Below are 15,566 nucleotides of genomic sequence, written 5' to 3'. Positions count from 1 at the left end.
ACACACATATGCCGATGTGTCAGAACCTACATTTACACACGCCATCTGTCACGAACACACTGTCGCATGTACATACACTTCCACTATGGCTAACACTTGTTGAATGCAAGCATGCATGAACACACAGAGCAGCCTCTGTTGCGAGTGACAGACCTGCATATTGCTGGACTCCCGCATACGCCTGCTGAAGAGGATCAGCTGCTGTGGGACTTTGGGCTGGAGAGAGGGAGAGGGAGAAAGAGAGAGACAGAGAGACAGAGAGATAGTGAGAAAGGCTGTATACGGGTCAGGACGTAAAAGCTTCTGTGGAGGGCACAGACCATATTTGTGTGGACATGCAAACTTGGAGTCAGTGTTGCCAACACTTTTCAGGGGAAAGTAGCTAAGGCATGCTCAGAAAGTCACTATTTTATATCATTTGCACATTCAATGAATTCTCATGATCATTTGCATATCAAAACATGCGACATGAAGAAGGACGATTTTTACTACTTGTAAACATCACCAAGGAGAGAGTTTAAAACAAAGAATAAAGCAGCATGTTGGTGAGACAAACAATGGTGAGCAGTGATTGGGAAACGGGATTGATCATTGGGAAACAGTGGTGATCAGTGACTGGGAAACGGGATTGATCATTGGGAAACAGTGGTGATCAGTGATTGGGAAACGGGATTGATCATTGGGAAACAGTGGTGATCAGTGATTGGTCACTGGACTTTACACACTGGCGGTGATTCAATCAAACCTGCTGTCTCCACTTATTTTAGTCTAATCTAATGATTTGTCGCTAGGCTGTTTTTTGAAGTTACAGTTGCTAAAGGGGGATAAAAAGTCACGAAATAAAGCAACAAAGTCACTAAGCTGGCAACACTGCATAGAGTCACTGAGTTCAGCCACATCCCCTCCCCGCACCTACTCTCACTCCATCCCCAAACAATTAAGCTGTGGGAAGGAGCCTGAGCTCTGGCAAAGTTTCCCCAACACGAGGGAGAGCTGGATTGGCAGCTACAGTGTGCATGGAGAACAATATACATCTACACCTCCACACTCACATCAATCCATCCTGAGCTCCTGCGGCAATCTACGCCCTGCTATATCACTCTTCATTGAGCACGACGCAACGTGGCTGAAACTGCAGTATCCACTCCCTCTGCTTTTAGGTAAAAAAGCTCATTTGCCCAGTTTAAAGATTTGGGAACGTGCACTGACATGTGAGATCAGGGAAGTGGCTATAAAGCATGCTGATCACATCAGTTCTAGCTATTACCTCGACAAATTGAATGGTGTCAAATCCCACAATGCCTTGCATGAATGCATACTATAAGCAGTGACTATGCAGGAATGAGCCAAATGCTATCAAATAACACTAACGCACTACAGACACAAACTAGTGCTACAGCTACAATGTACAAACACCCATACACACAAAAAGACATCACACTAGACAAGACAAGACAGACAGCAATCAGAGGGGAAAAAAAAGATGAAGGCGTTTTGGTACCTTCAGATAGAGAAGAGAGGAAACAGCTTCCCTGTACCCCAAAACAACTCCTCTGAGCGACGCCCAAGCCGCCCTTCTCCGAGTCTTCCCTAAAAACCACCTCCTGCAACACTGAGACACAGCCAGGAAACACACGTTGGATTTCCGCCTCATTGAGACGCAACAGGCACGCTAAAAAACTCGCTGCATTTGTGTATAACTCCACTAAGGCTATACTTCATGTATAAAATTGGGAAAGAACAGCTCTGAGAGCTTACACATGGAGAACAAAGCCAGGAAGTGATGAAGAACAGAAATAAACAGTGTGTTTAATTACGCTAGCTGAAGTAAAAGTAATTATCCAAAATGATATCAAGTAAAATAGCAGGAAAACTCATTATACAAGTGGGAATCTCATTTTAAACGGAGCAAGTAGCGAGTGAAAGAAAACAAGTTTATGAAAGGGATAAATGTATTTTTATGATTCAGTTCTCTCTCTCTTTCTGTTTTTTTTCACCCAGGAATATAACTGTTATCTTCAAGCTCAATGCGTGGAATTTTTTTTTCCAACTACTTGGACAAATGTTAGAAAGATACATTATTCTTAATCATTTATTGACTGTAACATCTGCAGTGTTTCTAGACCTATAATAAATATAGAATTTTAACAATACTAAAAACAATATTATTCACAATATTAACATGCAACAATATGCTGGTTTCTACATTTCAGGCTTCTGTGTATATATTTCTAGCTTAGAAATGAGCCCTGCCCCCTGTGGGAACAACTTTTTAACTGTTTGTTTGAACAGTTGGTCAGGGAAAGGAGAAGGCTTTTGAATGTTTCATTACAATTGCGAGTCATATTGCTGGAAGAAGAGGACTCTATAAATGACAAACTGCTGCTTTAAGAGTGACTGCATCTTAAAGCAAAAAGGCGTGGTGGTCTGGGAAAACCAGGCAGGTGTTGCTGTGGCTGAATTCTGGCCAACATGTTGTGGTGGGTTTTGGCCAAAATTGGGTTTTCCATACTTTGACACCTCATTTTTACGAAATCATAAATGCAATTCATCAAAACAATGGACTTTTTCTCTGCAAAGCCGTTTGGTAGGGATCCAGATTAAGTCTGCTTTCCAAAATGTCTGCAGAATCGACTTTACTGGTGGTCGAGATACACACAAAAAACTTTTCAGAGCTAAAAAGCTGTTCTAAACTTTATTGGAACATTTGATTGGTTATATATCCACTATAGTTTCACCTCCAATAGCCTCAAAAAGTTGCTTTACTTTAAAAGTTACTTTTTGTTCCAAATGTTTCTCTGGAAACTTAATTTCTAATAGATCAACTATATACAGTACATATATATGTTTTATATGAGGTGTTACATAAAAGAATGATACCTGGATATGGGTGGATCCCGTTGGTGAACACGGCCTCGGCAGGGGGCTGGCCATTGGCCTGAGGAGGGGGCAGTCCTGTGAAACCGTTAACACTGATTGGAGAGGGGATGCTGGTCACTGTGGGAGCGGTAATGCCAGGGGGCGTGCTCCCTCCTGAGGGCGGAGCCAACAACACACGTGAACAGGGCTCATGGTGCAACACCTTTTATTCTATCAACAAACTCTCTTTCCTCTAACTTTCTCAGTTCAGTGCAACTTGACTTTCAAATTACCTCAGTTTAGTAATGAGTAAACAAAAATAACAGCTGTGGAATAATACTCAAAAGTTAAAAAAAAACAAAAAAAACACACTAATTAAACAAACCGGTGATAAAATCCTGGCAATAATAGCAGAGTCCTGCAGAGAGCTAGAATTAACATTTATTTCATAATTAAAAAGACATTTCATCTTTAAAAGCTAAAGTATTTCTGGTTTATGGTAATTGGTTCATTAAGAAGCAGAAGCTAATTGGGCACAAGGTAAAAAAAAAAGTGCTCTTTATTTGCATTATAATGAATAGGGATGATAATAAGTAAATAAATAAATGAGTTCATACATTTTAATGAATGTTTGGACAAAACAGGATGTGCTTGTGTGTGTATGTGGGTGTGTGTGTGTGTGTGTGTGTGTATGTAGTGGACTCACCTGACGTGGGGGTCATGGGGGCTCCTGGCAGGCCGTTGATGGTGGCCATGTGCTGCATCTGAGCTGCAGCGAATGCAGCCATAGGACTGAGATACGCTCCCTGTCCTACAGACGCCATCAATGCTGCCTGCTGCTGCACCTAATGGACACACACACATACACACACACACACACACGTCCAAATCAGCTTATAAGTAAAAAATAATCAATAACAGGGTGGTGTGATGTGGCCTGACATGAAGCAGAGTTACTCTTTCCACCCTGAAGTTGATTATTTTCCAATAACAGCATATTCTGAAGTATATCACATCAATTTGTTAATGATTACAATTTTTCTGAATTAAAGAACGACACATCATACTGTTTATCTGTTTATAGTTACATGTACTGTTACTCAGTTTACTTCCATAAGTTATAAATGTGTCATTTCCTCACCAGCCTTTCTATTTTTCTCTTTTTTTGTGACATCTAAACTTGTGACATCCTCTGACCAATCAGATTCAAGAATTCAACAGTGCTGTGGTATAATATAATATAATATAATATAATATAATATAATATAATATAATGAGACTTGTGATATAATATAATATAATATAATATAATATAATATAATGAAACTTGTAATAGCAATATATAATAATAGTAATAGTAAATAGTAATACTTATAAACAATGTAATATAACCTAATCCATATAATATTAAAGAACTACTAATAGATAGACACACCGGATTGGGGATGAGAGTGAGTGTGTAATGAAATACACACAGATGGAGTTTGTGTGTGTGTGTGTGTGTGTGTGAGAGAGAGAGAGAGAGAGACAGAATGTGTGTGTGTGCGTGTGTGTGAGACAGAGGGAGGGCTCTTGCCTGTGCGTAGGCTCCATACGCTCCAAACTGCAGGGCCATAGGATTGAAGATGCCCATCTGACCAGCCATCTGCTGCATGCGCCGAATGGTGCGTTCTTTATCTGTGTCTGCAAACTTCACAACCAGACTGGAAGAGGCACCCTAAAACACACACACATACACACAAACAAAACACAATCAGTAATATAATCCAGATGGAATGCATCCTCCATCGCAGCTGAGGTGTACTCGGTACTCACAGGCATGGTTTGGCTGCCATGTAGCGCGCTGATGGCCGCCTGAGCTTCTGCATGAGAGGAGTACTTCACAAATGCACAGCCTGGTAAAGCCAGCAAACACACACACACACAGACACACACACACACACGCGCCAGTTACTACTGACTGTTTTCTTCCATGCTGTGAATATTATGAAAAGTGCTGAGGCAAGGGTTTTCATTTAGAGGGTTTTCATTACGGTCGTCTTTGATAATAATAATAATAATAATAATAATAATAATAATAATACCTAAGCTGAAATAAGAATATGTTTAAACAGTACACAAAATAGAACCTGAATAAAAAACATTAAGCTTTAAGTACAAAAGCAATTAGAAACAAAAGTTAAGTATAAAACACAGAAAAGGATTACATAGGTAAAGAGTGGTATAATAATTTTTTTTTAAATTATTTTCCCCCCAAATGTAGTCTCGGCCAATTCCCAGCCAGCTCTCCCTATCGTACGACAAGGTTCAAGGCTATAACAGGCTTCTTCTGAGACACATGAAGCCAGCCAACAATATCTTTTCAAACTACTCATAGTGCGTCCCTTGGAAGAAAGCACTATCTACCCTCTTCCGCATACATGAGCTAACAGGTGCCCATGATTGGCTAGTGTCGCTGTGACTGACAGGGGAGAGAGTATTCTGTCCCTCCCACCCAAAGAGCATGGCCAGTTTTGCTCTCTTGGACCCAATGGTCCCAATGACGATGGTTCTGCCATCGTCGGGATTCAAACTCTCGATCTCTTGACGATAGCACAAAAACCTTTTTGCTGCACCACTCAGAAGCCCCGAAAAGATTTTTGAAACTTAGAAACAAAAGTATGCTTCACTAGTTACACATCTCAAACTGAAGAAGCAGGAGCCGTAGTGTCTAACCTTTGCTGTTTCCATCAGGGCCTCGGAGAATGGTGCACTCCTCGATGCTGCCGAAGGCCTCAAACAGGCGCCGCACGTCGTCCTCGCACTGCTGCTTGTTCAGCATGCCCACAAACAGCTTTCTGTCTTCTGAAAGAGAACAAGCAAAGGGCTGGCAGTGAGAAAGAGTCAGGCTCCATGCATGAAAATACAATCGAACAACACGATCTCTTGAATGCAAACGCTCTCTTCCACTGCCTACCATCTCAGCACTGGAAGAGCACAAAGTTTTCTTCAACTTGCTGACTTATCAAAGTTGTTTGAAAAAAAAAAATCTCACCGGAAAATCTGAGTTTCTACTGAACAGAAAGTGTTATTACATCACAAAATGTAAGAGCCAATCATCGAATTTGCAATATAATATGCAAATATCTTATATTACACTCTAATTAGCATATTCATAGAATCTGTATTTCCTGATGAGCATGCCTTTGTTTGCTGTTTAATTACCTTTTTTTTCTAGAACCACCACATCAGACAACTTGTTTTCCATTTTAAATATTTATTTATTTATTTTTTAAATATAAAAGTTTTGGTGAGTCTCTGTATGTTCTAATATATTATCATTTCTTTATTGCAACTTATTCACAGGAATGTGCAGGGTGGACAGTCCATATAATATAAGCCTAATAATAAGTGGATTAAAAAAACATACTGTTATTTAATGAATAATAAGGAGATAATGCAGTAATTCAACATTTATGGAAGGAGTCTCCAGTGTCAGTGCTTTGTAGCTTTGTCAGTAAGTTTTCTGCCATGGGAAAGTCTTCAGGATAGAGAGGTTTGCGCGTTCCGCTTCCTTTGTAACACGAAAAGTTGTGTTTTTGGTGTTTTTTTAAGGCGTTTGGGAGAATAAGGACTTTTATAGAAAATATAATTAATACTACGATGGCGTTTTAGGGCCACTTCTTTTAAAAAAATTATTTTGATAATAAAGTTATAATAAAGTCATAATATTTTGAGAAAAAGTAATATTAAGAGAAAAGTCAAAATATTTTGAAAACAAAGTCATAATACTTTGAGAAAAAAAATTATAATAAAAAAGCTGCAACATTTTGAGAATAAAGTCATAATGACAAAATGGTACATATTTGTATGTTTAAATGAGGGACATTGAGGATTTGGTGAAGTTTTTTCCTGAAATATCATATATTATGACTTTTTTTCTCAAAATATTAGGGCTGTATTCTTTAAATCTCGTATTTTAATAAACAAAATTCCATTGTACCTGTTAGAATGACAATAAAACTTCTTTTGACTTTTGACTTCTTTTGACTTTTCAAACCGTAGCCCTAAAACATTCTTTTTTGTGCAAAATCTTCCCATAAATTTTGCGTGAGATCAGGCTGGATCATCAAGACATCATCTTTAAAGCATAATAATGTGCAAAGTGGTGCAAATGCTTTTTGAATTTAATTTCCCTGAATTACAAGACAAGATTAATAAAAGCTCAGACAAGCTGTGACTCCTCGACGCTGGCGAGTAAATCACGCAGGCTTTTTACTACTCCGTGAGGCAGGGTAATGAAATGTGTAAGTATGAAGCAGATTCTGTAAAATCCTTTGACTTGTGGGCTTTACGGCTCTTTATTATTCATACTTTTATTTACATGATTATGAAGATATTATTAAATCACAGATCAGGAGGAGGGAGACGAAAGCTGCATTGTTTTTGCTAAATATTTTTATCCTAAGGCAAATCTGGAAACAAAGGACAAGCTACAGATTTTTTAGTTTATGCAGGAAGATGATGGAATTAAACACCCACGTGCACACATTCACGCACACACACACACACACACACACACACAATAACATCTGGTTAATTGTTGATGTGTGGAGATTGTTCAAGCAACATAAAGGTAATTAAATAAATAAAGTGCAAACATTTCCTGGACTTTAACCTCATTGGACCGGAAATTTCACACTGTTCTTGTTTAAATGAGATTATTTTTTTTACATGAAACCAGACATATATGGATAACATATATTGAATTTACAAAAGAGTGTTTATTGAATGTTGTACCACAGCACTGTTAAATTCTTGAATCCAACTGGTCTGAAGGTGTTGATTCTTTTTCTATAATATAAATATAATATATATAGTATATGTTAATATTAATATTAATATATTAAATATAATATAAATAGTAAGGCAAATCACAGGAACCTTTACAGAGGACACTCTACATAATCTAAGCCAAATAATAAACAAACAAACAAAAAAGTTATGTAACAAAGAAAAGCAGATAATAGTTGATATGGTGAAGATTTTTGGAAGGAGTCTCCAGTGTCAGTCAGATATAAACAGTTGTTGCCTCACTAGCCACTTTCTTTTTCTCTCCTGAAGTTAAAAAGACAAAAATACAGCTCGCTGTGTTACCGAGAAAGGCTATGGTAAGTCAAATAACTAATTTTACAACTATGGTGAGCAGAAAAGCATGTCAGAGGGCACAAACTCCAAACCTTGAGGTGGATGGGCTACAACAGCAGAAGAAAACAGTGAGTTCCACTTCCTGTGAGCCATGAACAGAAATCGGAATCGGGCGCAGGCTCACCCAGACTGGACAGAAGAGTGGAAAAACTTTGTCTGGTCTTTTTCCTTCCTTATCTTCAGCTGCCCAGTTTTGCTTTTCTGCTCACCACGGATGTAAAGAGTGGTTATTTAAGTAACTGTTTGGCCGTTCTTCTCAGACCTCTCTCATCAACAAGGCGTTTCTGTCTGCAGAATCGCCGCTCGATGAAGAGTTTTTGTTTTTTGAACCATTCTGTGTAAACTCTAAGAGACAATCCCAAGAGATCAGCAGTTTCTGAAAGCTGGTCTGGTACCAAAAAAATCATACCAGGGATTAAAATCTCTGAAATCGCATTTTTCCCCGTTGTGATGTTTGAACATTAACTGAAACTCTTGATCAGTATCTGCATGATTTTATGCATTGCTCTGCTGACTGGTTAATTGGATACGTGCATGAATGAGCAAGTGGATAGGTGTTCCTAATAAAGTGGATAGTGCGTGTATAGTAGTAAGTCCATGTGCTTCATGCTTGATTTACTTCTATCTTGTGCTTTCATTCTTTCCTCTGTTATGATCCTCTCTGCACTCGTCAGCACGACTTCATCATCTCGCTTCCTGCCTGTTCCCTCTCTCTCTCACTGACCTCCATCTTCCTGCCTCCGTCTCACCATCGTGACTAGATGGCTGGGGGATGGATTGGGCAGCGGGAGGCATCAAGGGGCTTTTCAGAGGCACAGGGTGATTTTAAAGGCCTAACTGCTGGATATATTTGGTGGTCTGATAGGGCAAAGTGCAGAGACAATTCATCTGTCAAGTGTGAATAAGAAAAGATGGTCTCAGTTTGAGAGTGCTGGTGGGAGGAGGGAGGGGTGTTGCTGGATGGAGAGAATGGAGGGAATAGGTGCATCTGTCTCTAATTCTCTGGTGTGCTTGTCTCTCTCATTGTGAAGCCATCCATCCCACTTAGGCAAAAACAAGTCCAAAAATAGAAAGGAAAAGTTGAACGGCTAGCTGTCACCCTCCTCCCCCCACACATGGATGTGCCATTTCCATGATTTATTATTATTATTATTATTATTATTATCATTTTATTTTTTTTTACAATTCATGCATCCAAACTCAATGTTATATTTTGCAATGCTGTTACTTGTAGAGGTTTTTTTTTCATTTCTTTCACTTCATTTCTAATTCTTCTTCATCTTATTGTTTTTATTTATTTGTCCTGCAATTCAACCATCCAAACTCAGATATTCTCAATTGCCATGCAGTTACTTGAAGTAATTATCTTTTTTCTTTCTTTCTTTTTAAACCATCTCCACTGATTATTATTATTATTATTATTATTAGTTTTTTCTTTCTTTCTTTCTTTCTTTCAAACTGAAATAGTATCTTTTATCTTTTTATCTTATAATAATGATTTTCTTATGATGACGATTTTCAACCGTCCAAACTCACACGTTCTCTTTTGCCGTGCTGTTACTGGTACGCGATTGTGATCAGTGACCTTTGTTGCTAGTGCTTATGAGTTTAACTTCATGTGACTCTATTTCATCCCACAGTCTGAGTGACTGCTTTGTGACTAGGGCTTGTAACTATTTTTCCAACCCCTGTATTCACTTCTCTCTCTCTCTCTCTCTCTCTCTCTCTCTCTGTGAGTGTTTGTGGGTTTGTAGCACTTCTGAGTACATTTACATTTACATTTATTCCTGTGGCAGACGCTTTCATCCAAGGAGACTTACAAGTGAGGCAGAACACAATCCAAGCATCTTGCTGTTAAAGGAGCTGACAGCGATACAAGTGCTGTGGAAATAGATTTCCACCAACCAGAAACCAGAAACCAGAGCCGGAAATTCAGAGAGAGAAAAGAGAGAGAGACAAATAAACATAAGAGGAAGAACTCAGAAGGGCTACAAGTAAAAACAGAGGTGGGTTGTTGCATACTATACTTACTCTCTTACCTTTAATTTTCTATTAATTCTACTTTTAAAAGATTTAATTTTGGTATTTTTACTTCCGAGTAATTTTGTTGCATTAATTGGCTGTATTTGTAGCTTGTTTCCTTCATTACAATCTTTAGTTTATTTTGGCTCTTCACTTCCTGTCACTATAGCACTTGCATGAACTAGCATTAGGCTCAAATCTTTCCATTTACAGACTTTTCGTCCTTTTCATCATTGCCTTCTGTAAGTCGCTCTAGAGCCATCGTTCTCACAGTAGACTCTGTGAAGCATAGCCAGGGGGTCTGTAATTTTTTAAAAATTTTATTAGTGGAAATCACAAGCCTTTATTATTAAAGCTATTATATTTATTGTTGGGTTTTTATAGTTATTACCCTGGCAGACTGAATTGAATGGTTTTAATCCAAAACTCAATAACTCAAAAACCGGTAGTCTATAAATAATGTCAAATTAATAATGAATAAAAATGTGTGTTGTTGGTGGATCATTCCAGAACAATTAGTTCTACAACTCCAATAAATAGACAAATTGTTACCATACACCTTTAAATAATGAGCTGAATATTTGGTTAGTTAGATTATGTTCATAAAACAAATTTGTGCTGAGGTGATCCTTGTAGTTTTTTCCTTTACAGTGTGTAAAGTTTGAGAAACTACTCTAGAGCATCAGCCATATGGCTAAAAGGAATTGTACGAGTAGCACTTCTGCTAATGCTTCCTCCATCTGTGGGAGTAAAAAATGATAGGTGCGTTAAATTCGACTGCATCTGAATACTAAATATTTACATAATTACAATTGACATGTTAATTCCTAGTGGCTGTGAATCTGTTTTTTCTACAAATTTGCTGCACTGATTTCTGGTCAGTGGGTGTCCATGATGATGTCGTCAGGACGCCCTCTGAATGTCCTCAAAGAAGGACATTGTTTGTACACTACCAATTCAGGATATAGTTAACATTACAGGTGCAGCAAAGAGTGGCAGAGGACGTCCTTCATACCCAGCGCTATCAGACTGTACAACTCATCCACCCTGCGTTAACTGTGCAATTACACAACGTTATTTATTATTTATTATTTATACCGGCACCTTATGATCACTTGACTGATTACATTTTTTTCCTACTTAGCATTTTATTTTATTTATTATTTAATTTATTTAAACTCTACTCTAATCTATCTATCTATCTATGTATCCATCCATCCATCCATCCAAGTTTGGACACACCTTCTCATAGAAGGATTTTCATCATTTTTAGTTTTCTAGTTATAATAAAGAAGCCATTAACACTGTTAAATAACACACATGGAGTGTTTGGCACGTGAGACAGAAAGACTGAAGTGGAAATTATTTTGACTCACTTCTACGCCAATAAAAATATTTATTAATATATAATACTACTAATAAATAACGAGCGTTAAATCTTTCATCAGCTGAGGCATTTGTATACAGCTTATGGCTCTGCGTAGACAGAGCGTTTATATGTTTATACGGCGCCATTTCTTTTGTCATAATTAAATGATTAGTTTTATGTGTCTTAATTTATGGGTTTGTGCTGGCTTGCTTTCTTTAATTAATGCCAATAATATAAAACGACTTTGTTTCACTAAATGTTCTCGATGGTATTTTTAGCCCTTGACCTAGTGAACTAGCGTGAGGATGTGTTTATGATACGAGACTCCAGAATGCTTCTGTAAGTTGCTCTGGATAAGGGCATCTGCTGTAATCATAATAAAAATAAACAGTTTAAACTCAACAGTATATTTCCTATATAAAAGTGCACTAATCCATGCAAACTATATGATCTGAAGTCGACCAAGTCGAGGTTTATAGTAGTTAGTCTTACCTGTAAATTTACACACACTCAGGAGCACGAGTAGCTCAAGAACATTTTTCTGAATTTACCAGATTTTCATGAATACCAAATTTCTTGTGAAAACGCTCGTTTGAATGATTTTCCGAAGAAATCTGTTCATATCCAGTTTGATAAATGAGGCCCAATGTGTCCACCTGCCATCCTACCTTCTGGGAGATCTACTTCTTCTAGGAGCATGGAATTGAACGCTCAGCCCATTTGCATTAAAATGATTATGAAGCCTCAATCCAATACGGCTTCTTATTTATGATTCCCATATGCCATATCTCATAAATGAATGATTTAAGCGCCCGTAAACTATAGTGTTAATCAAATGTACATTTATAACACTCGTATGAAGCACTATGTGTACCTTCTACAACTTTCTGTCAAGTGGCATGACATACTGTTAATAGAAACCAGGTAATAACATAAAAACAATCGGTATGACAATCAGTCAGCTCACGGATGTGGTTCTCGCTTGCATGTAAAGACATGGATGCAAAGTTTCAGAAAATCACCAGTATCATCTTTCACGTTTTGACATAAGCCTTTCATTAATTCTCCAGCATTGCTCTCTGAAACATTTACACAATGCTTATGAATGTGTTATAAAGGCACTATGTATTGTCTTAGTGTAAGAGTTCTCTGTCGCTTCTATTCTACAGAAGAAAAGAAAAAGAAAGAGAAAAAAAGTGCAGCTTTAACAAGCACAGCTGTAAAAATGGCTGTAGGCTATGAATAAAGATCAGCATAATTTTCATGGTCATATTTATTATATTTAGATTTTATTTATCAAATGCAAATTAAATCAATAATGCAGCAGTATGTTTGAGGCAGTGTGTTTGTTTCAGTGGAACTGGAAGGTGATCTCTAAATACAGTTTTCTCGATTTTTTTTTCTTTTGGGGGTAAAAACAGACTTACTGTTGTTTTCAGAACTACTGTATATATAGTAGACAGTGTCACAGTTTCACCATGTGAAGAGTTTTCCCAGGCCACCACACACATATAGAGGACATTTCCTTAACGTTCACAAAGTTACCTTGTCATCCTTCTATTATTTTAAATTAGTTGTCAGCTATCATTACAGGGAAATTACTGGTCATGATCAAGCCAACTGTATTGCCTTAGAGGCTTTTGCAGACATTATAAAATATTCCATATTAATTCCTTAATATCTTATATATACTTATAGGCATATATAAGTAATTTAAAAAGAACCTTTGTTGTGGTATTTCAGGTCACTGGTGTTAGTTATTTTAAAAACTTGTATTTAGAAATCACAAAAAGTTGTGGATAAGTGCTTTCAGGGTCAAAGTTCGGAAGAATGATCAGCCATTTCAAACAGCACCAGCAGATTTTCTCTAAATTCTACTTACTACTAAATTCTATTTTTTCTTGTAGAACATTTAGATGTGTCAGTGGAGTTACACCTTTCAATCTTAATTTTAATCTATTTTTTTTTTTTTTTTACTAAAAAATATTGTTCGTTCTGGGTAATGACTCACTTGTAAGTTGCCTTGGGCAAACGCTTCTGCCAAATGAATGAATAAGTGAAAGAAGTTAATAAGTGACCTATTATTAGAGATCTATCTAAAGCAAATCGAAACATAGACATCTTCTTTGTCTTTTTCTTTAACGAAGATGAAGAGCACGTATGTAAGGTGAAGAACGGTCCGGTCTCCTCTGGGTCCTGTAGCCCTGTCATCTCTGATCGAGGCGTGCCATTAAATATGACACTTACGATCGGGACTCACCCTGACGTCTGGTGGTAATAGTGATGCTGATTTAAGACGACGGGGATGTACAAAAGAAAATAAGAGAGAATGAAAAGCAAAGCGCTACCTCCTCTGCTCTCGCTGTCGGCAGGTTTCACCTGGATCGGCCTGTTCATCTGTGCAGCGAGAGAGGGATGGATGAGGAAGGAGAGAAAAGACAGGGTAGGGGAGAGAGAGAGAGAGAGAGAAAAAGAGAAAGAGCCAGATGTTAGATTTGAGAGTGAACATAAAGGGACAGGTGCAGCATTCATACACATTTTATACAGTACAGATATGTCTCAGTGAGGATGCCTCAGCTGTGTGTGTGTGTGTGTGTGTGTGTATGTGTATGTGTAAGCAGGGATTTAGAGAGTGAGAAATAAAAGAGAACGACAGAGCGTGGGTACGCCATATGTCAAATACATACACATAGGCATGTGCGCGTGAGTGTCAACGGACAGCTTTGTTTGTGTGTGTGTGTGTGTGTGTGTGTGTTGGTTTAATTTCCAGGCTGAGAGCAGCGCCATGTGAAAGCCTAGCGCCATTTAAAAGTGTTTCATTTTTCTGCCGTCACTCGTGGCAGGTTCCCAACCAACTCCACCTCAATAATACATGCATACCGCTGAGCGGTCGGCACCAATCAATTTTTAATAATGCCAATCGCCACGCTGCCAGAGGGGAGGGGCGGAGAGAGGGGAGGAGGGCAGGAGGGGAAGAACACGGCTCCGCCACTGAACCCTGGCAGTGCAGGAGGAGAGTGACAGGAGCTAAAAGAAAAAAGAGAGAGCAATAACGAACGAAAGAAAAAAAGTGGAGAGAGAAGCGAAAGAGACTGCGGTGTAACAGGTCTTTAGGATTAAAGTACACAAGGTGTAAATGTGTGTTTTGTGCATTATAGGAAGGGAAACACTATATGAATATAGTGTTCAATTACATAATTTTTATGAATATTAGCAATATCAGCAGTAATTTTATAACACTCTTAGTGTAATCACAGTAACAAGTAGCAGTTTTACTAGCAATGTGTTAGCAAAAGCTGTGATGTACATATCAGTGACAATTTAAAAGAAATTTAATCAATACAAAGTCATTCTGACTGATCACCTTTAACCAGTACCTAATCATCTCTAGTCTGATGGGAGTGGCCTCTTCCAGGATGACTCCGCCCCCATCCACAGGGCACAAGAGCTCACTGAATGCGTTGATGAGTAGGAAAATGATTTAAATAATATGCTATTATGCACATAATTGTGCATTTCTAATATTTTGCTCAGTATTAGAATTACAATTATCTATCATATTTGAGCAAAATATTATCTATCATATTTGAGCAAAATATTATCTATCATATTTGAGCAAAATTATTGCATTTCTTTCACAGTGTAGCTTTGTAAGACTAAAATCTTTTGAATATATACATTTTTCAGAATTAAAATAATGTTCCTTAGCTACATGAATTAAAGCGTGTGAATGGAGAGCACGATGTAATTCACCAGTGTCATATCTAACTTCAGCTTCCCGATCTCTCAGTCCATCCAACGCTGTTGGATTCTCGATTCTGATTGGTCAGAAGGTGTTTAATTTTCTATAACAGCAGCTCTGACAACAGCTCTGGCTGCAAGGTGCATATTAATCCCTCTTGCTCTAATACACTAGTGTATTATACAATGGAAGGAGTCTCCAGTGTCAGTGCTGTGTAACAGTCTACAAAGCTGTTCCTCTAAGTTTTCCAGCATGGGAAAATCTTTAGGGTAGGCCGCATCACACCACCACATCATTGATTATTTTGCTATAACACTAAAACCCAATGTGTTTTATTCCTCTTATCCCACAAAATCCTTATCACAATTATAAGTGTGATTTATTGTG

General features: G+C 37.9%; 2 protein-coding genes across 5 annotated transcripts in view; one reads left to right on the top strand and one right to left on the bottom strand.

The window, feature by feature from the left end:
* kiaa1328 (KIAA1328 ortholog) overlaps positions 1 to 13,779 on the top strand; it is a 46,666-nt gene extending 32,887 nt beyond the window's left edge. The window contains exon 11 of the mRNA XM_053240013.1: positions 9,843 to 13,779. Coding sequence (XP_053095988.1) covers positions 9,843 to 9,939 — 97 coding nt within the window. The 3' untranslated portion in view covers positions 9,940 to 13,779. The remainder of the gene's footprint in view (positions 1 to 9,842) is intronic.
* celf4 (CUGBP, Elav-like family member 4) overlaps positions 1 to 15,566 on the bottom strand; it is a 94,969-nt gene that overhangs the window by 14,250 nt on the left and 65,153 nt on the right. For all 4 annotated transcript variants that reach the window (XM_026929028.3, XM_026929027.3, XM_026929029.3 and 1 more), the window contains exons 3-10: positions 13,786 to 13,834; positions 5,575 to 5,703; positions 4,675 to 4,754; positions 4,436 to 4,576; positions 3,566 to 3,704; positions 2,881 to 3,033; positions 1,502 to 1,612; positions 154 to 216 (exon numbers count right to left, since the gene is read on the bottom strand). In XM_026929028.3, coding sequence (XP_026784829.3) covers positions 154 to 216; positions 1,502 to 1,612; positions 2,881 to 3,033; positions 3,566 to 3,704; positions 4,436 to 4,576; positions 4,675 to 4,754; positions 5,575 to 5,703; positions 13,786 to 13,834 — 865 coding nt within the window. The remainder of the gene's footprint in view (positions 1 to 153; positions 217 to 1,501; positions 1,613 to 2,880; positions 3,034 to 3,565; positions 3,705 to 4,435; positions 4,577 to 4,674; positions 4,755 to 5,574; positions 5,704 to 13,785; positions 13,835 to 15,566) is intronic.

Source organism: Pangasianodon hypophthalmus, chromosome 15 (assembly GCF_027358585.1).
Source record: "Pangasianodon hypophthalmus isolate fPanHyp1 chromosome 15, fPanHyp1.pri, whole genome shotgun sequence".
NCBI classification, from domain to species: Eukaryota; Metazoa; Chordata; class Actinopteri; order Siluriformes; family Pangasiidae; genus Pangasianodon; species Pangasianodon hypophthalmus.
Note: the sequence above shows the minus strand (reverse complement) of the source record. Positions and strands in the feature narration are given on the sequence as shown.